The 23802-nt window shown below is 38.2% G+C and overlaps 1 protein-coding gene across 1 annotated transcript in view; it reads left to right on the top strand.

The window, feature by feature from the left end:
- Positions 1-23802, top strand: part of LOC126106860 (DNA topoisomerase 2-like) — a 184878-nt gene that overhangs the window by 29267 nt on the left and 131809 nt on the right. Inside the window, exons 7-12 of the mRNA XM_049913258.1 lie at positions 1160-1399; positions 1507-1612; positions 3444-3634; positions 11230-11361; positions 12316-12526; positions 12668-12777. Of these exons, the coding sequence (XP_049769215.1) occupies positions 1160-1399; positions 1507-1612; positions 3444-3634; positions 11230-11361; positions 12316-12526; positions 12668-12777 (990 nt within the window). The remainder of the gene's footprint in view (positions 1-1159; positions 1400-1506; positions 1613-3443; positions 3635-11229; positions 11362-12315; positions 12527-12667; positions 12778-23802) is intronic.

The raw sequence follows: 23802 nt of genomic DNA, 5'->3' as shown, positions 1-23802 counted from the left end.
CTTCATCAACAAAATATTTTTCACACTTTGCGAGATTTCATAGTTAAAACATGTTGCAGTAGTGATGAACATTTGGTGTCTTTTCTGCAAGTTCAAAGACACGCATATTTCCTGTACCAAAGAATAGACAAAACTTCTTATTCGGACAACTTTTCATTACTTCTTTTTGTTTTTTCAAGAACTACAATAATAATGGTCACAGGAAATGAGAACGAAAGGGCTTTTATCTTCTGGTGATCACTGGCACTGTGTTATGTTACTCAAACTGGCCCGGTGTTGTGTTGCTCTGATCCCTATATGTTCAACATAATAATAAACATTTTGTAGTTATTTCCCAAATCATAGAGTGTAAAAACCTCATTGAATGTTATACAAAGAAATATTTCTTATGTCATTCAGGTGGAAAGACAGGCATGTTCAAATATTTTGCCACACAGCAAAGTGCTTTTGCTTTTCCTATCTTAACTGAATATCGAACAGGTTCTCCAATTTATATTCTTTTCTTCTGTATGCAATTTTTTTCAGCAGTGTCATGTGTGACACTTGCTTTCTCGTCAGAGCTCCCCAAGTTGGTGTGACGCGTGGTCGCTTGTGTGAATGAATGGTATGTGTACCTGTGTCTTTCCTGAAGAAGGCTGTGGCCAAAAGCTTATGGGTAATTCTTTTAATTGTGCTTGTCTACAACTTAACAAGTCACCTTTATGATAAGTAGCGATGTATCCTTTCCTTACACTGACATTCCAACTGGGAGTTTCCTTTGTTTGTTCTTGAATTCTCTTTCATTAGGATGTATGTTTGCATCACTGACAGCCAAATGTATTATTTCTCACTTACAAATCTTTCACTCAGAGGGTGACATTGCAATATTGTTGATACACATGTTTAAAAGAGAAAGAAGTATTGTAGTTTTTGGACTCTGTCTCATCTCATTCTTACAACAAGTAGATCTTCCATCCTGGGAACAGAGTGACCTGCTGCTTCTTTCTATCCATCTTCCCTTTTAACAGGCTTGAAAACTACAAAACTAGAAATTGGTACTGAAATTTCACCTTCTAGAGGTGAAAGTACTGGCATTAAATTCTTTCTTATATTTCAGTACTTTGCAAAATGAAAATAATTAACATATTTTGCTGTTAATCTCATGGTTTTGCATTTTCAGGGTGGTAGACACATAGATCATGTTTCTGATCTGATTGTAAAGCAATTAATTGAGACACTAAAGAAGAAGAATAAAAATGGTATTCAGATCAAGCCCTTCCAAGTTAAAAATCACATGTGGCTCTTCGTAAACTGTCTTATTGTGAATCCGACATTTGATTCACAGACGAAGGAAAATATGACTTTGCAGGCAAAAAGTTTTGGATCGAAATGTCCACTTTCAGAGAAATTCATCAACACTGTGAGTAGTAAAACATACAAATACTTGAGTATTGAAATTTTAAATAACGGAGTGTGCAGTTTTAAAATTTCTGTGTTGATTAATCTTCGCATTTTCCTCTCCCTTAGGTGCTTAAATCTGGCATTGTTGAGTCTATTCTCTTGTGGGCAAAAGCAAAAGCTGATTCTCTCTTGACAAAAAATTGCAGCAAAAAGAAACAATCAAGACTCACAGGTATGTTGTTACTTTTTAAGTTTTGAATGTAAAAAAACTGAGTCATGTGCAGTCTGTTCCTTCAGGACTGTTTTTTTAATATGTAGTGGGTTGTACCTATTACCTGTATCATCCTTTATTAGGTACTTGTATTAAGAACTTTTTGCAAATAGATTATATTTTGTATGCTATTATCCCTCATAGTAATCTAAAGACTTTGGACCACTAATAATTTGTCTGACTACAGCCAACCTAAATGATCCTAAATTTTTTTTGTGTGTAGCACTCCTTAAAGCACAAATTATGAGAATTATGACTGTCTGTTATCCTATGATTAGTCTCATGTCTTAGCAGCTCATTCAGGAGCAGTACTTAATAGGCTAAAGTCTCTCTCTGAATTCTTCACTTACAACTGGCTTATGGAATTTTATAGGTAAGAGTGCTGTATTTGTACTAGATTTATTATAGCATTTACCTGAAACTTTTATACTCACTGTGCCTCGTTGGTGATAATGTGTTACACATTTGAGATAGCCTGTTCCAAAATTTTAATGCGGTCGTCAGAAATTATTAAATTTTTGTTATTTTTTCATGGCATTACCTGGACAACATACATAGCACCAAAACTGGTGGTTTTAGGCATAGAAAAGTTTGATTATATGCCTTTGTGGGAAGATTTCATTTTGTGGCCTGTTAAAGATCTAGCCACCAGTGCACAACACAGAGCTGTAGTATGCAGTTCTTATTGTTGTCAGAATCAGATTTTTGCCCTACAGTGGAATGTTCACTGATATGAAACTTCCTGGCTGATAAAAACTGTGTGCTGGACAGAGACTCTAACCTGGTACATATTCCTACGAAAGGCAAAGGTCCCAAGTTAGTCTTGTTCCGGCACACAGTTTTATCTGCCAGGAAGTTTCACTTATTGTTGTACTGCAGTTATTTTTGGGCACTTTGAGTTCTGTTTAACCCTCAAGCTGTGTGAAGTCTTTCCTACATGTACTCTGCAGACCACAGTGAAGTGTATGGCAGAGGGTGCTTCCCATTGCCTGCTGATTGCTACAGAAATTGTCAAAAGGTTCTTGCCAAATTAAGTTTGGTACCTTATATATGAGGTGAGATTGAGAATAGCAAAGACCAGAAACAGCAAATTTTCATAACTAGCATATGTGGGTGCATGAAAAGCCTTGTGGCACAACTCTGGCATGGTGCACCACCACCACCATTACCACCATGACAACCAGCAGTTTAAAATTAACATGCTGTCAATAATTAATGATTGCTGGGAAGGTACATATTACCTTACTATTTATTTATTATTTATTTATTTATTTATTTATTTATTTATTCATCCATCCTTAGAACATTTCAGCACCAACAGTATATCGGACAAATTACAGAGTGATTTATACATATATAAACACATACAAAAGTAAGACAGGATTAGGTGAGGATGGGGAAGGAAGTCAGTCATATCATCAATGGAACCATATCTCATATGTATGCCAATCTAAGAGGACTTCATTCAAACTAGTGTTCCAAATAAGAGGGGGCAAGTGGTTTGTATGTGATAAGACTCCAAAATTCTTCTGCCGCTGCCAAAAGTGCGCCAGATAACAGCTGCCTTAATGGATGGGTAGCTTAGGGGAGGACCAGTTGCATAGTCTGCACATCTTCTCCTCCCTCCTTTTCCCAGTTACCTCCTCCTCCCTCCTCCCTCCTCTGATGCTTTGTATTGTGTTAGGCCATCTAAAGCTGTTTGTGCAGCGCATTCCCAATGCAGAGATAATCCATTGTGTCACGGATACCTGTAAAACCGTTGATACTACTAATGTGTTTATTTCAATTGTAGGCATACCAAAGCTGGAAGATGCAAACCATGCAGGAACACAAAATTCTCTGGATTGCACTCTTATTCTTACTGAGGGAGATTCAGCCAAGTCACTGGCTGTGTCTGGCCTCGGTGTAATTGGCAGAGATAAATATGGCGTCTTCCCACTGAGAGGCAAGCTGCTGAACGTCCGCGAAGCTTCTCACAAGCAGGTGAGGCCAGGCTGCCTTGCATGTTGTCTGATGTTGCTGTTACACATTTGCACTGAAAGTAATGTTTATTTCTAGCATGAATGGAGTGTACACTTTAAGATATATGTGTGAATGGTAGATAAATGTGTTCAGAAGAGTCGTGCTGTTGGCATTCTTGATGTTAACTCTTGAAATTTTACTTAACCTGTATGCTTGTTGGAGTCAACTGTTGTTCAGCCGCTGTTCATTATAGAAGTCAACTCATTACTAAGCTTTCATTATTTCTTCCACTTGTGCTGGTATCTGTTTATTGCTTGGTTCATAAAGTCATTAATGTAGTTGACAGAAAACTAGTTCCACCACAACTAGTTGGTAAACTTGCATAACTTCTGTGGTACATTGTCCAGTTAGTACCTTAAAGTTTTTCAGGTAAAAATTTCTTTATTTAAATGTAAGTACATTTTAGGATGTAGATGGTTTACAAAAACGCATTATTTATGATAGTGAGTAATAAGAGATGTGCTGGTTTTACTTCGTCCACCAAGATTTCCCCCTCTGTTTCTGTGGCTTCATGTCAGAATAGCACTTAAGTGTGTGTGTGTGTGTGTGTGTGTGTGTGTGTGTGTGTGTGTGTGTGTGGTGTTTTGCTCCATTAAAATTCAAACCCATTGTGGGGCACCTTAACATGTGTTAGAGCATCCTGTTCTTTCTACTTTAATCTTTTCCACTCTTTTCTTTGCGGATTCTGTGAACAATTTCCTTATTTCTTATTTTATCAGTCCTCTAAATTTTTAAAGTCTCATATGTTACGTTTTTCCCACAGTTTGTGATTTACCTGCACTTACGTGAACTGGCTAGCAAATAATAGGTGGAATTTGATAACTATAGCAAGTAAAGTACATAAGATAGTATTTAACTGTTTTGCTTCATAGTTGCAAGGCACAGCCCTTTACCAGTGCAATAGCAGCAGTGCAAACAGAATTTCCTCATTCAGTCTATCAGTTTCATCATCCAATACACGACCAGTACAGTCTTGCCAAGCACACTTCAGTGCATTTGTCTGGCTGTCCAGTCTGTGTGTCAGAAGCCGGCCAAGGTGGCCGAGCTGTTATAGGTGCTTCAGTCTGGGATCGTGCGACCCCTGTGGTCACAGGTTTGAATCCTGCCTTGGGCATGGATGTGTGTGATGCCCTTAGGTTAGTTAGGTTTAAGTAGTTGTAAGTTCTAGGGGACTAATGACCTCAGTTGTTAAGTCCCATAGTGCTCAGAGCCATTCAGTGTCAGATTTGTAGGCTTTCATCTTGCCAATCATGTGGACTGCCACTTAAATGTGCACTGATTCCCACACAATTCCTTTGTTTACCTTTTTCCCCTGTTCTGTTGCTCTATTAGTTTATTTAAAAATCCAATTATATTTGACCTTATAATGGTAATATGAGATATAAAATACTTTTCAGTTTGTCAATATCTGTCATACATAAATTAGTAGTAAAGGAGACCAAGCATTACATAGCAGAAGCACTGAGTCTTTGACAGGTCCACGAGAGAGAGAAAACTGGCAACCTTTAGGGTTAAATCCTTTGTTAAGCTAGTGTGCCTGCACATGTGCTCCATTATTAATGCACCTCCCTTATAGTCAAGTGCTAGTGCATGTCTGTGCAATGGTGCTAGACTTAGAGGCAGCTGATTCACATCCCAGCGGTGGAAGAAAAAATTTGCCACTGGCATTTGGCTGGCAGGAGTAGGAAGTAAGATGGCATACAGTTCACACTACAATCACTTTGTTATGCCAGCATACTAGCTTAAATTCTTAACGTCTCCTGTGTTTCATAGAATATAAGGAAGGACAGGAATACAGCAATCAGTTGCAATCCCAGTGGCTTTTTATTATCTTTGCATATCCAGATTTCATTTATAAATAGCCATCTTGAGTGCATTTTAGTTATGATCCAGTGGTACTTCACAATTTTATTGGTGTACAGGCAGGAGGAAAGTGCATTTTATAATATATATAGTTGCTGTGCCAAATGGATCTGAATGGTGTTTCATAGAATGACACCTCTTGACACTAATGGTAATCCTTCAGGTGGGGATGTTAAGCCTGGCAGCCCCTTGGTGCTTATTGAGGGCTTGGCTGCCTGCTGGCACAGTTTCACCCTCTTCCTTCTCTCATCAGACAACATGAACAAGACACCACACACCCACCTGCAGTGAGGCTGTGGATACAGTTTTCCCCTCCCCCTCCCCCCTTACCCATGGTTGTGAATAGTGTTACGTACTCTGATGGTATGATACTTAGCAAGCTCCCATGTAACATAAAGCAGGGAATTGGGATCCTTAAAAAAAAAACCTTGTTAGCCATTCATTCCATGAATTATCTGGATATTTAGTTAAGGAACTGAAAATTGTACTATAAATGGGATTCATTATTTATAGATGTAAAAAAAAAACTCTTTTGTAAAATTCCATTGGAATAAAGAAAATATTAAGCTGCTAATGACAGATAGCATTTGTATAGAATAAATTGGAGCACTTGGCCACAGATTTAATCTGCCAGAAAGTTTCAGCAGCTATATAACAAAACTGAGCTAATGAAACTTCTGGATGGCAAAAATAGTGAAAAATTATGCTTGAAATACAGTGTCTGTCGGAAAAATCTACATTCTCTTTGTCAGGTTCTATTAAGATATCGTTATTGTTGTTAGATTTACAATAAGAGTGTGTTGTAGTATGGTCTTTGGCTCAACAGATTTAATACGAGGGTGGTTTGAAAAGTTCTTGGAACGGAATAAGAAGAAGAAAAATATTAAATCATTGAAATTTATATTTTTCAATGCAGTCTCCTTGTAGATTAATGCACTTGGTTCAACAATGTTCCAGTGCCTTGATCCCATCTCGAAAATGAGTTTCCTCCAGGCCTGCAAAAGAGTTGTCAATTCTGGGTATCAATTCTTCATTTGAAGTGAATCTTTGTCCACGAAAGATATTTTCAGTTTCGGGAAGAGATGGAAATCTGACGGAGCTGTATCAGGTGAATAAGGCGGGTGTGGCAACAATTCATACCTTAGTTCGTGTAATTTTGCCATAGCGATGGCAAATGTTTTTGATCCCACGTCAAGAATCATGGCACCCATCTTGTAGATACGTTTTTGGTTTCTTATTATTCAGTTAAAATGGGATATACCCTTTCAGATGACATCTGGCAAGTGTGAGCAACTTCGTGCACTTTCAATTCGTGATCCTCCGTAACAATTTTGTGCACCTTTGCCGTGGTTTCTGGAGTATGACTCGTCATGGGCAACCTGCACAGATCATCAAAGCTCTCCTGACCAAACTTAAATTCATTTCTCCACTTGGCAACAGTTGAATATAGAGCAGCACAGATTCCCCCAGTGTATTCCGGAAATTGTCATGAACATTCTTTTTCATACCTTTCTTTGCAAAGTACTTAATGACTGCTCGAATCTTGGCTGCCACAACTCTCTTCCAGAGAGGAATGATGTGGCACATGTTTACAATGGCAAAAAGTCCAACAAATATCACGTGAACAACTCGTTGTGCTAGCACTGACCTCTCCTGGTGATTCAGAGAGCTTTTCAAACCACCCTCTTACTTTTATCTTCGTATTGAGAAAACAAGATGGCTGGAGCACGTTTGACATTCGAGCAATGAAAATTTATTGTGAAGTGGTTTTTCAAGTTTGATAATGCCATTGAAGTGTGACGTCAGTGGAGGTCGGCGTTTGAAACAGAACCGCCAACCCGCCTAAAGATTACACGTATCATTGACAGGTTTGAATTGCATGGAACAATTGGTGATATTCACAAAGGAATATCAGGAAGACAGTGTACAGCTACAAGTTCTCCTTTGTCAATTCTTGTATTGGAAACATTTAATAATTCTCCACAGAAATCTGCTATGCAATGTACACGTGAAGGAGGGTTAGAAAAAGAAGTGTAATAATTCTGAAAGCTGCAAAGTGAAACGTTTACATTGCACATGATTAATTATGACTATCCTGATCGCCGAATGCAATTTTGCAAATGATATCGGCAGTTGCTAACTGATGATGAACTATATGTGATGAAGGTAGTGTTGAGTGACGAGGCACATTTTAAACTTACTGGAACCATTAATTGGCATAACAATGTGTACTGGGCACTGGAAAATCCGCATGTTTGTGGAAAAAGGGTCAATCTACCAGGGGTTTTTGTGTGGTGTGGACTACCATCAAGGGCTTAGTAGGACCCTTTTTTTCTTCGATGCTACTGTCACTGGAGATTGTACCTGGAAATGTTACGCACATCAATTTTGCTAAATGTACGTGCACTTTATGGAGCTGTTGAAAAGGTCTCCTACCAACAGGATGGGGTGCCACCACACTACCATCCAGCCATATGAGCTTTCCTGGATAACAATTTTCCGGGGCGTTGGATTGGATGAAGAGGGCCCATTGAGTTCCCTCAACTGTTGCCAGATCTAACACCTGTGGACTTTCACTTGTAGGGAACTGTGGAAGATAACGTCTTACCGAAGTAAGCCACCCACGCTGGAGGAACTTTGCCAGGAGATTACAGCAACATGTGTAGTGATCTCCACTGTAACACAGACTGATGTAGTTGTAGTGACCACTCACCATTCTATTGTGTGTATAGCCACAAAGGGTGAACATTTAAAGCAACTGTGTGCTAAACTGTAGGTTGGGCAACATATGTGATCAATTATTAAATGTAAAATACATAAGTAATACTTTTCGTTCCTTAAAGTTTGTACCTTTTTCTGGCAGACCCTGTATATTCTTTTGCACTCTAGGAATTGGATTCTATTCTTTTACTTGGAATAAATTTCCTCTGATTTAGCTGTTTATATCTACAGGATGAGCATTAACAAGGGAACTTTCATGGTGGATATCAGTAATATTTCAACAAATCTAACATCACCTCATTTTATCAGTACATTTGTTTTTAATACACTGTCTTCTGTGGTGATTTATCTATCTCATCTTCCCTGATATGCCTAATCAGTGTCCATGCAAAGTTGGAAACTTTGTGATTTACTTTATGTGGCTTAAATTTTTGCTGGTGAACTCCAGCTACCATTTGCCAGCCAGGGGGTATCTCAAACAATAACAATACAAGAAGCATTAAGAAACATGATTACTCATTTACATAGGATGATGAGGGTACAGAAGACTTAGCAACTCTGACTTGTGAGGGGGAAATGTCCCAAATTTAACTATGAACAATTCTGTACCCTCACATAGACAAACCTTTTTAGAGCGTAGCAGCTTCCTTACTAATTTACTCGGTTAAATTTGGCAGGCATAAATGTGAATAGCATTAAGCAGAATAAAAGTAACTTACTGTGACTATCTAAAATAAGGGAAAGGCAACCACTCATGTAGTGAAGCAATGGGTGGATCGCGCACACATGCACAATAAAAAACAGAAATCACACTAGCTCTTTATCTAGCAAAAGCCTACACATTTACTCATATGCACACTCTTGTGGTCACAAGACTAATTATTGATACTTTGTTGTTGAAAGCATTTGTCTGAATAGAGGTGGGGAGGGATAAAGGAGAACCCAAGAAGGCTGGAGCAAGAAAGAAGCAAGTCTTCGGACAGAGGATTTTGTAGCTGCATGACAAGCTGAAAACAGTACTGCAGAGTATACAACAAAAAGAAATACAGTAAGAGGGCGGTACTGAGATAGGTGGAGGGGAAAGGAAAAGGAGAGGAAGACGAAGATGGAGAAGAGAGAAGGGAGATTTATAGGAAAGGGGTTGGGGAGGGGTGTGGAGGGGAGGGGGGGGGGGGAGAGAAGGCACTGCATGATCTCTATGGAGAAAGTGGTGTGGACAGAAGAGGGTAAGGAAAAGGCAAGATGAAGCAGTAGGAAGAGATGAGGTTTAGCTTGTTTGGAAACTGGATGGTAAAGTTTGCAGTTTGCCAGAGTTTGGTGGTGGTCATGTAAATACACAGTTGGTTACTTGTCATGCCTACATAGAATATTGTACAGTAATTGCAGTATAGCTGATACACTACAACAAGGCTGCTTTTACATGTGGCCCTGCCTTTTGTTGTATAGGAAATTCCTGTGATTGTACTGCAGGAGGAGGTGGTGGTGGGTGTGTTAATGGGACAGATCTTGCACCTATGTTGACCACCTGTGGAATGCAGGATTAGGAGAAGGGTTGGAATAATGACATGTAAGGATATTCTGTAGATTGGTTGGTGGCAGAACACTTTGGGTAATATGGGTAGGACATCTCTCAGCTCAAGTCACGATGAGATGCCCTGGTGATGGATACGGTTGAGCTTTTTTTAAGGCCGGGATGATTAGAGTGCTGGTCGGTGGCTGGTTAATAGCTTTACTGGTGTCAGAGGAGCAGAATGGCTCAGGAGACTTGTTTATGGATAGGATATTGTCTGTCAGTAAAGGCTCTGGTAAGTTTGTTGGTATATTTCGACAACACCTCCTTTCCACTGCAGATAGTGAGGCTATAAGGAAAAGTTTTTTGTGGATGAAATGGGTGACTACTGTCAAAGCTGAAGTACTATTGGTGGCTTGGTGTGCTTAATAGGGACAGGCATATCTATGGAACCATCTGACAGGCAGAGATTGACATCTAATAAGGGGACTGTAGATGAGAAGTAAGAAGTGAATTTGAGAATAGCTGTCGAGATTATGGAGGAAACAGCAAAGGTTGTCCATGCCATGAGTCTGGATCATAAAAATGTCTTCAATGAATCTGAACCAGGCAAGAGATTTTAGGTTTTGATGTGATAGAAATGATTCCTCTTGGTGGCTCATAAATAAGTCTGAATAGGGTGTTGCCACACAAGTACCCATGATACCGTGGTTTTGTTAGTAGATTTGGCCTTCAAAAGTGAAATAATTGTCAGGCTGTGGTTGGATAGGAGAATTAGGCAAGAGGGGTGGGGGTTTGGTATCAGGTGGATGCTGGGAAGGTATTGTTACATGGCTGCAAGGCAATGGGCATGGGGATGTTGGTGTAAAAGGATGTTGCGTCTACAGTGGTGAACAAGGAGTCTGGCGGTAATGGGACAGTAACTGTGGAAAGACAGTGAAGGGAGAGAGCTGTGGTGTAAGATAGGAGGTTAAGGATTAGCATGTCCAAACTATTATCCATTTAGTTTAATGAAACTTGCTCAAACTAGTTTGTATTAAATTAGGTTCTCAGTAATGTTCACATGTAGTTTGGCCACAATAAGTTGATTTTTTTCTGGTGCTAAGAGTAGTGGAGAAAATTCCCTAGTTGGAAGATGATTTATTTGTCACCGAATGCTGCCAATATTTCTGTGTGTCATCTGCTTTCGTATAAGTACAGCATGCACTTGTTGTGACCAAACAGGATGTGTGTTCACTCTGAGTATATGATTGTCTGTGCTATATATCTGAATGGTTTCTACACTTTGTTTAGGTTTTGAAATTTAATAGCTGTTATTCTGTAAGTAAGTACATCTCCTCTATCAAATCTCTACCCACCTGACCAAACAAATAAAATGTTTGTTTGTAATTTGACGATTGTTTCACTGTACTGATTACGTGACAGAAATGTGTAACTGTTATTCAATGTTCTGTTCTGACAGATTATGGAAAATGCAGAAATAAATAATATAATTCGCATTGTTGGCCTTCAGTACAAGAAGAAATATGAATCGGTGAATGATCTAAAGACACTGAGATATGGAAAGATGATGATAATGACAGATCAGGACCAGGTAAATAAACTTTAGTCTCTTTCCTTCTGTAAATGAACAACTGAGTACATAATTTTCTTGTGGAGGGAGGGGAAGTTTGCTCATCTAAGTAAAATTACTTTCTGATATTTCGGCGAAGTGAGTGGTAGAGGCCAGTGGCCATCCAGTCTCAGTTCTTTCTTGCGTGCGACATGCTTGTTTTGTTGCCTATTTCGCAAGCTGCATGCAGTGTCTTGTGAAGTGTGACCGGCTGTATGCTGGCAACACTTTTAGAGAGTGCTCCTGAAGTTAGGTGTTTTTTCCAACAAGACTCAAAATTTCACATTGAATGGTGGCTCTCTTGAATTGGACTTCGCCGTATTTATCACGACCATTGTGCCACCGTTCAACAAAGCTTGGAAAGTAAGACATTTCAGCAATGTGAAATAAAGTGCTTACTTGGGAAGTTGTGTTAGATACACCATATCACTATTCTTTGTTACTTTGTTAAAAGAAAATTATTTTTTGAACGGGTAACATAGAGGGAGGTTTGCAGTTTTATTTGCAAAAACTATTTTAATGGAATAGAGTAAATGAGCATAAAAATAGAATAGAAAAACAGTAGATACGGGGAAGAAAAGGTTATTGAAGAGGACAGTGCAAGTGATAGTGATCTTGCAATAGACAGTATTTTTTAATGACACATTAAAGAAGGAAGCCAGATGGTTACTATCAAACTAAAAGCATCTGGAACTGTAGAGAAACAATGCGGCAGTGCCAAAGTATAGCTCAGAATTGTAAAGAGAACACCTGTTGTCTAAGCTTGTAATGTTATGTGGAATATTGAGTACTAACTGCAGCCGTGGGCTTGTAAATGAGCAGTACAGTTTTGTCCCTCCATGTATGAATCTGGTGGAGATGGACACTCAGTGTGTTGGTTCATGCTGTCTTTCATATGCAAACAATTGCTTGACAAACTTTAAATTCTAATTTCAGGATGGATCACACATCAAAGGTTTGCTGATCAATTTCATTCACCACAATTGGCCATCTCTCCTCCAGCTCCCATTTTTGGAGGAATTTATAACACCTATTGTGAAAGCTTCAAAAGGCAACCAAGAGTTCTCATTTTATTCACTGCCAGAGTTCGATGAATGGAAAGCTTCAAGAGATAATTGGCATACCTACAAGATAAAGTACTACAAAGGTATTTTTTTAAAATATAGCTATTTCTGTACTCCAGATGAACACTCAAAGAACAGAAGTGCCGTTCTATGTAATGAATATACTCAACATGAATTAAATTGTTAACCATACGTCTCTTCTTTCATTTAAACACAAATTTCAGGTTTGGGCACCTCCACATCCAAAGAGGCAAAGGAGTATTTCATGGACATGAAACGACATAGGATAACATTTAAGTATGGGGGTCCCAATGATGATCAGTGCATCAATATGGTAAATATTCATGTGTTAATATTTTTTTTTGTAAAGATAAGACTCAGAAACTGGATTAAAACAGAATCCAGACAGATCTATCATTAGAGTGCTCTTACTGTAACCTACCCTGTTAGTGTCACCAATGATCCCAGTGTTTCTGTTTAATAATATTAATCAATCTTCAGAGTTGCACTATTTGACAGGGATGTTGTTTAAAGTGTCTTTTGAAACAAAATAAACATTTATTATTATGAAATATGGTGAAATGGGTCCCTTTTTGCTTATGAAAGAATATATACCGAAAAACCAAAGAAACTTGTAAACCTGCCACCTAACATTGTGTAGGGCACCCGCAAGCATGCAGAAGTGCTGCAACATGTGGCATGGACTTGACTAATGTCTGAAGTAGGGGGTTGACACCATGAATCTGCAGGGTTGTCCATAAGTCAGTAAGAGTAGATTAGATTAGATTAATACTTGTTCCATAGATCGTGAATACAACACTTCGTAATGATGTAGAACGTGTCAGGTTAATAAAAGGTGTCTGTACAAGATATTACATTACACAAAATATTGCATGACACTAATGTTCAAGTTGTGTTTTTTTCCCCCTTAATTTAGATCTAAAAATTCATCCAATGAGTAGGAGGAGTTGCCATCTAGAAATTCTTTTAATTTATTTTTAAATGTTAGTTGGCTATCTGTCAGGCTTTTGATGCTGTTTGGTAGGTGACCAAAGACTTGTGGCAGCATAATTTACCCCTTTCTGTGCCAAAGTCAGATTTAACTCTGCATAGTGAAGATCATCCTTTCTCCTGGTGTTATAGCTACGCACACTGCTATTACTTTTGAACTGGGTTGGATTACTAACAACAAATTTAATAATTATACTGTGAGGATCCCTAGATCCTTAAATAGATGACTGGGTGGGCTCCAGGAATTATTCTGATTACACGTTTCTGAGCAATGAATACTTTTCTACTCAACGATGAATTACCCCAGAATATGATGTCATATGAAAGCAGTGAATGAAAGTAGGCATAGTAAGCTAATTTACTGAGATTCTTATCACCAAAATTTGCAATAACCCTAATAGCATACGTAGTTGAACTCAGACGTTTCAGCAGACCTTCAATGTGTTGCTTCCAGTTTAATGTCTCATCAATGGATACACCTAAAAATTTTGAAAATTCTACCTTAGCTACAGACTTCTGTTCAAAGTCTATATTTATTACTGGAGTTGTGCCATTTACTGTACAGAACTGTATATACTGTGTTTTATCAAAATTTAAAGAGAGTCTGTTTGCTGAGAACCACTTAATAATTTTGTGAAAAACATCATTTACAATTACATCACTTAGTTCTTGGTTTTTGGATGTTATTACTATACTTGTATCATCAGCAAGAAGAACTAACTTTGCATCTTCATCAATGTGGAATGGTAAGTCGATGTATATCAAGAACAGTAAAGGACCTAAGACCGAACCCTGTGGGACCCCGTACTTGATAGCCCCCCAGTTTGAGGAATCAGCTGTTGTTTTAACATTACATGAACTACTTATTTCAACTTTCTGCATTCTTCCAGTTAAGTATGAATTAAACCATTTGTGCACTGCCCCCCTCAAACCATAATGATTTAGTTTATCTAAAAGAATTCCATGATTTACACAAAGGCCTTTGAGAGATCACAAAAAATACCAATGGGTGATGTCCGGTTATTCAGAGCATTTAATATTTGATCAGTGAAAGTGTATGTAGCATTTTCTGTTGAAAAGCCTTTCTGAAAACCAAACTGACATTTTGTTATTACTTTATTTTTACAACTATGGGGGGCTACTCTTGAATACATTACTTTCTCAAAAATTTTTGATAGAGCTGTCAGAAGCGAGATTGGGTGGTAGTTGTTGACATCTGACGTATTCCCCTTTTTATACAATGGTTTTACAATGGCATATTTCAGTCTATCGGGGAAAACACGCTGCTCCAAAGAGCTATTACATACGTGACTTAGAATCCTGCTTATCTGTGGGGAACAAGCTTAAAGTATCTCGCTGGAAATGCCATCAATTCTGTAAGAGCTTTTACTTTTCAGTGAGTTTATTATTTTACTGATTTCAGAGGGAGAGGTTGGAGGAATTACAGTTGTTTCAAACTGCCCAGGTATGGTCTCTTCTATTAGTAGCCTTGCCTCTTCTAGTGAAGATCTAGACCCTATTTTCTCCAACATTTAAAAAATGATTATTGAAAATATTTTCAATTTCTGATTGTTTGTTAGTACACTTGTCATTCAGTTTTATGGCACTAAAGTCTTCCTGTGCTCTTGGTTGCCCTGTTTTTATTATCAGAGTTACTGATCTCAGACAAGATACACATGCTTCTGGACTTTTTAATAACTTTTCTTAGTACCGCACAATAGTTTTTATAATATTGAAAAATTTCCGGGTCAGTACTCCCTCTTGCTGTTAGGTACAGCTCTCTTTTACGTTTGCAAGATATTCTTATTCCTTTAGTTAGCCAAGGTTTTTTATATGTTTTCTTGGAATTATGTTTAACTATTTTCTTGGGAAAACAATTTTCAAATACTCTTAAAAATGTATCGTGAAATAAGTTATATTTCAAGTTTGCGTCGGGTTCCTTATACACTTCATCCCAGTCTAGCTGCTGAAGGCTTTCCCTAAAGTTTGCAATATTTATATTGTTAATTGAGTGCACTGCTTTGAAAGTCTGATTTGATATACTGCATGGAGCTATGTCATGTACTGTAACTAGTTGTACACCATGATCTGAAAGACCACTCTCAACAAGATAAGCATTTATGTCCTTAAACTTATCTTGGTCTATAAAAAAGTTATCTATCAATGTACTGCTGTTCTTCGTTATCCGAGTAGGATAACGGAGCTCGTAATCATCGTCGCTGCCACCACCACATCGTGGTCACTGATACCCTTTTCATTGTGGACATGCTCAAAGAGATCAGGTCTGTCTGTTGCCCTTAGATCCAATACATTTCCATCATGACTGCAGTTGCTTTGTATCTTTTCTAGGCAGTTTTCTGATTAGGCATTTAGTAATGTTTCACAGCATATCTTATCATGCCTAACATTAACAAAACTGTAATGACTGCCTTGATCCAAAGCCTTCAGTACAATACCTCATTATGTTGGAGCTCAGAATATGTTCTAAGATTCTACAACAAATCTGTTGGGGATATTGGATGGTAGTTTTATGAATCACTTCTACTACCTTTCTTGTAGAAGTGTGTGACCTGTGCCTTTCTCCAAGAACGGGGCATGGTTTTTGTTTGAGCCATCTACAATAAGCTGTAGTTAGAAGAGAGGCTAACTCAGCTGCACATACAGCATGGAATCTGATGGGGATTCTATCGGGCCCTGGAGCTTTGTCCAGTTTTAATGATTTCAGCTGTTTCTCAACACGACTGACACTAATACTTATTTCATTCAGTTTGTCAGTAGTACGAGGATTAAATTGCGGCAGTTCTCAGTTTTCTTTAGTAAAGGAACATTTGAAAATGGAGTTAAACATTTCAGCTTTTGCTTTGCTACCCTCAATTTTTCATGTCTCATTTGCTAGGGACTCTACACTAACAGCCTTTACACACAATGAGAATTTCTTTGGTGTTCTGTTAAGGATTATTTGACAATATTATGCTCTTTTTAGTTATTGAAGGCATCACACAGTGCTCTCTTGACAGTGAAACACGTTTCATTCAGCATCTCTCTTTCTGTAGTACTACACCGTTTTACACCTATTATACAACAATCTGTTTATTTAGAAGTTCTTTAAGGTGACTATACCATGGAGCATCCCTCCCATTATGAACTGTATGATGCAGTATTTCTTGGTTTCTGAAAAGTGGCTGACTCAGTATCTCACCTATGCCTCTTGTCAAAAGTACGACCATGTCGGGGTATTGAGGGAAATTTGTGAATGGATTGATGACATTTTGGTAGAGAGGACACAGCTTGTTATCTTGGATGGAGAGTCATTGTCAGATGCAAAAATAAACTCGAGTGTGCACCAGAAAGACCCTTGCTGTACATGTTAGATATTAATGACCTAGCAGCTGATAGTAACCTCAGACTTTTTACAGATCATCAATTATCTATAATGAAGCACTTTCTGAAAGAAGCTTCATAAACATTCAGTCAGATAAAGTTTAATAGTGGTGCAAAGATTGGCACCTTGCTTTAAATGTTCGGAAATGTAAAATTGTGCACTTTACAAAACACATGTAGTATCCTATGACTATAACATTAACTGTTGGAATCGGCCAAAACATATAAATAGCTGGGTGTAACACTTGGCAGGAATATGAAATGGAATGATCACGTAGGCTCAGTCATGGATAATGAAGGTGGTAGACGTCACTGTATTGGTAGAATATTGGGGAAATGGAATCAGTCTGCAAAGGAGATGCTTAAAGTCACTCTTGCAACTCATCCTGGAATATTTCTGAAGGGTGTGGGACCCGTACTAGATGGGACTAATGGGGGGTATTGAACATACAGAGAGAAGGGCAGCAAGAATGGTCACAGGTTTGTTTTATCCATGGGGAAAGTGTCTTAGAGATATGGAAGGAACTGGATTGCAAGACTTGAACCTAGATGTAAACTGTTCTGAGAAAGTCTGTTAACAAAGTTTAAAGAACTAGCTTTAAATGATGACTCCAGGAATATAAAAAACTCTACATATTGGTCACATAGGGGTTGTGAGGATAGGATTAGAATGATGACTGCTTGGGCATAGGCATTCAGTCATTCTTTCTTCCTGTGCTCCGCATGCGAGTGTAACCGAAAGACACCAGTAACTGGCACAATGGGATGTACCCACTGCTATGTACTTCATGGTGATTTGCAGAATAGTAGATGCAGGCAGCAGATTTCTGTGATATTGCACAACTTCTGTATTACTGAAATACATGACACTATTTTATCACCATGAATAATCCTGGCTGCTAGAGCAGTTGTTTAAATATATTTAAGGTCTTCCCCTTGAACAGCATTCTGTTGAAGTGTAAATAATAGATTTCAGCTATCAGTCGTCCTTTGGAATATTTATTAGGAGATCTAGATTTTGACTAGCAACTAGCCATTCTCAATGCTAAGAGTACAACAGGTACATTGTTATATGATGTCATAAAAAGTTGCAATTAATGGCTTAACTCACTTAACTCATATGGTTTGTATATTACATACCACTACCTCTTTTTTTTCTTTTTTCTTTTCTCTCTCTCTCTCTCTCTCTCTCTCTCTCTCTCTCTCTCTCTCTCTCTCTCTCTCTCTCTCCTTATATGGTGCCATCTATGTGAACTACATATAAACCTCAATGGAAATAAACCGCTTCTAATTTAATGACATGAAATGCAACATAAGTAAAATTCTTACATTGTCGTCAGACTTATTTCATCTTTATCGTCAACTAATAAAATTTCCATGTTGACTCCTTGTGAGTCCGTTATTAAAACATTTAAATTATGTCAGGTGGGTAAAACTTTTTAATTTTTTTTTAATTTTTTAAAAACACTGGAGGACACATGCTGTATACATATATTGGTTGATATGACTTCAAATATATCTATCTCCCTTTATTAAAACCTAATAAGTATATTGGTCGTCATATTTACCAAATAGTTCATAGATGGTGTCAAACAGCAGTCAGATGCATGGTTATTGCAATTTGGCTATTCAGCTATAGATATAGAGGGTGCTAACCTCTTTCTTCCTTAAAGCCGATTTTTGTTGAAAATGTAAAACAACCAATATATGGAATTGCTGTTAATAATACTGTTTATGCATCTGACCTAACATATCATGGAAGAAGTTCTATTGGTTTAGAATTATACTCATCATACTTGTATAGTATACTGCAGATGGTTGCTATAAATTTGGAAGGTACTCACTATGTGTAATATAAAGCTGTATTTACTGTTAACCAGATGTTACTGTTTCAAAACTACAAAAAAGTTTTACAGAGGCTGCTACAACTAACAAAATTTTGTTGACATACTTAAATAATTTAATAAATCAATTTGTTTTGAGCAACAAACATCCTCCTCTGGCTGCAATGGCAATAATGATAATGCTTAACAAAATACACCTAGACGTTAAAGTTGTTCTTTACAGTTGTGGCACGCACTGTCACTATTGCTGTTTATACAGAATGGCTGTCTTCTAGTGGTGGTCATTTACATCCGTTGCTTTGGCTCCTTGGATTTTGTTAACCACAGTCCATGTGAAGTGTTTTCAATGTCCTTTGTGAGTTTATAAACAGTGCTTAACAAGATCGAAGGAGCCACATTAGTCAGTGAGAATGTGACTGAATATGTCAAAAGCCCCCCCCCCCTCCCCCCATGAACCATGGACCTTGCCGTTGGTGGGGAGGCTTGTGTGCCTCAGCGATACAGATGGCTGTACCATAGGTGCAACCACAATGGAGGGGTATCTGTTGAGAGGCCAGACAAATGTGTGGTTCCTGAAGCGGGGCAGCAGCCTTTTCAGTAGTTGCAGGGGCAACAGTCTGGATGATTGACTGATCTGGCCTTGTAACACTAACCAAAACGGCCTTGCTGTGCTGGTACTGAGAACGGCTGAAAGCAAGGGGAAACTACAGCTGTACTTTTTCCTAAGGACATGCAGCTTTACGGTATGGTTAAATGATGATGGCGTCCTCGTGAGTAAAATATTCCGGAGGTAAAATAGTCCCCCATTTGGATCTCCGGACGGGGACTACTCAGGAGGATGTCGTTATCAGGAGAAAGAAAACTGGTGTTCTGCGGATCGGAGCGTGGAATGTCAGGTCCCTTAATCGGGCAGGTAGGTTAGAAAATTTAAAAAGGGAAATGGATAGGTTAAAGTTAGATATAGTGGGAATTAGTGAAGTTCGGTGGCAGGAGGAACAAGACATTTGGTCAGATGAATACAGGGTTATAAATACAAAATCAAATAGGGGTAATGCAGGAGTAGCTTCAATAATGAATTTTAAAAAAATAGGAGTGCGGGTAAGCTACTACAAACAGCATAGTGAATGCATTATTGTGGCCAAGATACACGAAGCCCAAACCTACTACAGTAGTACAAGTTTATATGCCAACTAGCTCTGCAGATGATGAAGAAATTGATGAAATGTATGATGACATAAAAGAAATTATTCAGGTAGTGAATGGAGACGAAAATTTAATAGTCATGGGTGACTAGAATTCGAGAGTAGGAAAAGGGAGAGAAGGAAACATAGTAGGTGAATATGGATTGGGGGAAAGAAATGAAAGAGCAAGCCGTCTGGTAGAATTTTGCACAGAGCTTAACTTTATCATAGCTGACACTTGGTTCAAGAATCATAAAAGAAGGTTGTACACATGGAAGAATCCTGGATACACTAGAAGGTATCAGATTATATAATGGTAAGACAGAGATTTAGGAACCAGGTATTAAATTGTAAGACATTTCCAGGGGCAGATGTGGACTCTGACCACAATCTATTGGTTATGATCTGTAGATTAAAACTGAAGAAACTGCAAAAAGGTGGGAATTTAAGGAGATGGGATCTGGACAAATTGATTAAACGAGAGGTTGTACAGAGTTTCAGGGAGAGCATAAGGGAACAATTGTCACAAATGGGGGAAAGAAATACAGTAGAAGAAGAATATGTAGCTTTGAGGAATGAAATAGTGATGGCAGCAGAGGATGTAGTAGTTAAAAAGACAAGGGCGAGTAGAAATCCTTGGGTAACAGAAGAAATATTGAATTTAATTGATGAAAGGAGAAAATATAAAAATGCAGTAAACGAAGCAGGCAAAAAGGAATACAAACGTCTCAAAATAGAGATTGACGGGAAGTGCAAAATGGCTAAGCAGGGATGGCTAGAGGACAAATGTAAGGATGTAGAGGCTTATCTCACTAGGGGTAAGATAGATACTGCCTACAGGAAAATTAAAGAGACCTTTTGAGAAAAGAGAACCACTTGTATGAATATCAAGAGCTCAGATGGAAACCCAGTTCTAAGCAAAGAAGGGAAAGCAGAAAGGTGGAGGGAGTATATAGAGGGTCTATACAAGGGTGACGTACTTGAGGACAAATTCTGGAAATGGAAGAGAATGTAGATGAAGACGAAATGGGAGACACTATACTGTGTGAAGAATTTGACAGAGCACTGAAAGACCTGAGTCAAAACAAGGCTCCGGGAGTAGACAACATTAGAACTACTGACGGCCTCGGGAGAGCCAGTCCTGACAAAACTGTACCATCAGTGAGCAAGATGTATGAGACAGGACTTAAAGAAGAATATAATAATTCCAATCCCAAAGAAACCAGGTGTTGACAGATGTGAAAATTACCGAACAGTTAGTTTAATAAGCCACAGCTGCAAAATACTAATGCAGATTCTTTACAGACAAATGGAAAAACTAGTAGAAGCCAGCCTTGGGGAAGATCAGTTTGGATTCTGTAGAAATATTGGAACACGTGAGGCTGTACTGACCTTACGACTTATCTCAGAAGAAAGATTAAGGAAAGGCAAACCTACGTTTCTAGCATTTGTAGACTTAGAGAAAGCTTTTGACAATGTTGACTGGGATACCCTCTTTCAAATTCTAAAGGTGGCAGGGGTAAAATACAGGGAGCGAAAGGCTATTTACAATTTGTACAGAAACCAGACGGCAGTTATAAGAATCGAGGGGCATGAAAGGGAAGCAGTGGTTGGGAAGGGAGTGAGACAGGGTTGTAGCCTCTCCCCGATGCTATTCAACTATTCAATCTGTATATTGAGCAAGCAGTAAAGGAAACAAAAGAAAAGTTTGGAGTAGGTATTAAAATTAATGGAGAAGAAATAAAAACTTTGAGGTTCGCCGATGACATTGTAATTGTCAGAGACAGCAAAGGACTTGGTAGAGCAGTTGAACGGAATGGACAGTGTCTTGAAAGGAGGATATAAGATGAACATCAACAAAAGCAAAACGAGGATAATGGAATGTAGTCGAATTAAGTCGGTTGATGCTGAGGGACTTAGATTAGGAAATGAGACACTTAAAGTAGTAAAGGAGTTTCGCTATTTGGGGAGCAAAATAATTGATGATGGTCGAAGTGGAGAGGATATAAAATGTAGACTGGCAATGGCAAGGAAAGCGTTTCTGAAGAAGTGAAATTTGTTAACATAGAGTATAGATTTAAGTGTCAGGACGTCGTTTCTGAAAGTATTTATATGGAGTATAGCCATGTATGGAAGTGAAACATGGACGATAAATAGTTTGGACAAGAAGAGAATAAAAGCTTTCAAAATGTGGTGCTACAGAAGAATGCTGAAGATTAGATGGGTAGATCACATAACTAATGAGGAGGTATTGAATAGAATAGGGGAGGAGTTTGTGGCACAACTTGACAAGAAGGGACCGGTTGGTAGGACATGTTCTGAGGCATCGAGGAATCACCAAGTTAGTATTGGAGGGCAGCGTGGAGGGTAAAAATTGCAGAGGGAGACAAAGAGATGAATACACTAAGCAGATTCAGAAGGATGTAGGTTGCAGTAAGTACTGGGAGATTAAGAAGCTTGCATAGGATAGAGTAGCATGGAGAGCTGCATCAAACCAGTTTCAGGACTGAAGATTACAACAACAATAACAACGTCAAAAGATGGCCACAGAACGTGAACTGTGTAAAGAACCACTTTACTGGTTTTTATGAAGTGCTTTTTGTGTTGCTATTATAGCACGAAGACGTGGTTTGTACTTAGAAACATGTTGCTTTATTGAATAATTTAAGCAAGGCAACAAAAATTTGACTGGTAGTAGTTTCTGAAAACCATTTTCCTCATTGTCTCCATAACAATCTTTCCTCTATTGCTAGTAAAACAGAATCTTGCTAACTTTGAACTTTCTTGATGTCCTTTGTAAATACTATGGTGTCACAATTTGGCTTTGGGGGAGAAATATCCACAGGAAGTGCAATTTAATCTTGTATGTTTCGAGGTGTACATATCCCAGGAAGTCTGGGAAAAATAGGGGAATTTTTTCACCTGGGAAAAATTTGAAAATTTTTCAGAATTAAGGAATTTTTCATCGTTGTGGTTTTCAGTTAATTTTTAAATTTTGTCGGGCAAGAACTAATATTCTAACAAAGTTTTACTTTAGCCCACTATTGCATAATAATCCTGCAGCAATAAAACATAAGAAAATTCTGGTTATTTAACTGAATTGAATTGACAACCTTTAAGTGTGTGATATATTATGTACCTGAAATTTGTTTTTTTAGTGCTTCTGTGAAGGACCTAAAGTTTCTCATTGTCAGTTACCACGCCATGGAGACACCTTGTGTAAGTCATTTTGTAATGTGTTTTGATTTTCTGAAGTATTTGACGGTAAACAACGGTACCATCCACAAGCAATCTAAGGAAGCTGCTCAGATTCTCTTTCAAACCATTTACAATAAAAAAAAAACCTTTTTCCACTTTCCAGTGGACTGACTCAAGAGTGTAAAATGAAAGAAAGTTTAAAATCCTAGAAAGCATAGGAGACCAAACAAGTGAAAATGAATAAATTAAAATTACTATAATTCTCTTTATATTGTTTAAAATATGAAAATAAAAAATTTAAGTTTTGCCTATTTAATAAAAAGAATCTGAAGTAATTGCATTTGTTTCTGTCTAACAGCAGTTTACTGCCTCAAAATGTTAATAGCTTCCATAGCTTCTCTACTTCTTGGCACAACTGGGTTTTGGTCATCATTTGGATTGTAATCCTTTGAGATTACAGTTCCTTTTTTCCATTGGTCCATATTTCCTCTATCAACACTTGAACTTTCACTATAGAGTTGGTTTGCAAACAGTGTTAAAAGTTTTGAACTGACCAAGCTGACCATTTGATGCTGTGAAGGTGGTGATCCTTATTTTTGCAGCAAACTGAAGTACTTCTTCTCTCAGGATGTTGCCATCAAGTGGAATTCCCAACACTGTCATGCAAACGAACTGCTCCAATGAGTTTATCCAATCAATCATATGCTGATAGCTAATGGCTGAATGTCATGGAACCACTCTTGC

Source organism: Schistocerca cancellata, chromosome 10 (assembly GCF_023864275.1).
Source record: "Schistocerca cancellata isolate TAMUIC-IGC-003103 chromosome 10, iqSchCanc2.1, whole genome shotgun sequence".
Taxonomy (NCBI): Eukaryota; Metazoa; Arthropoda; class Insecta; order Orthoptera; family Acrididae; genus Schistocerca; species Schistocerca cancellata.
This window is presented reverse-complemented; position numbering and strand designations above follow the sequence as displayed.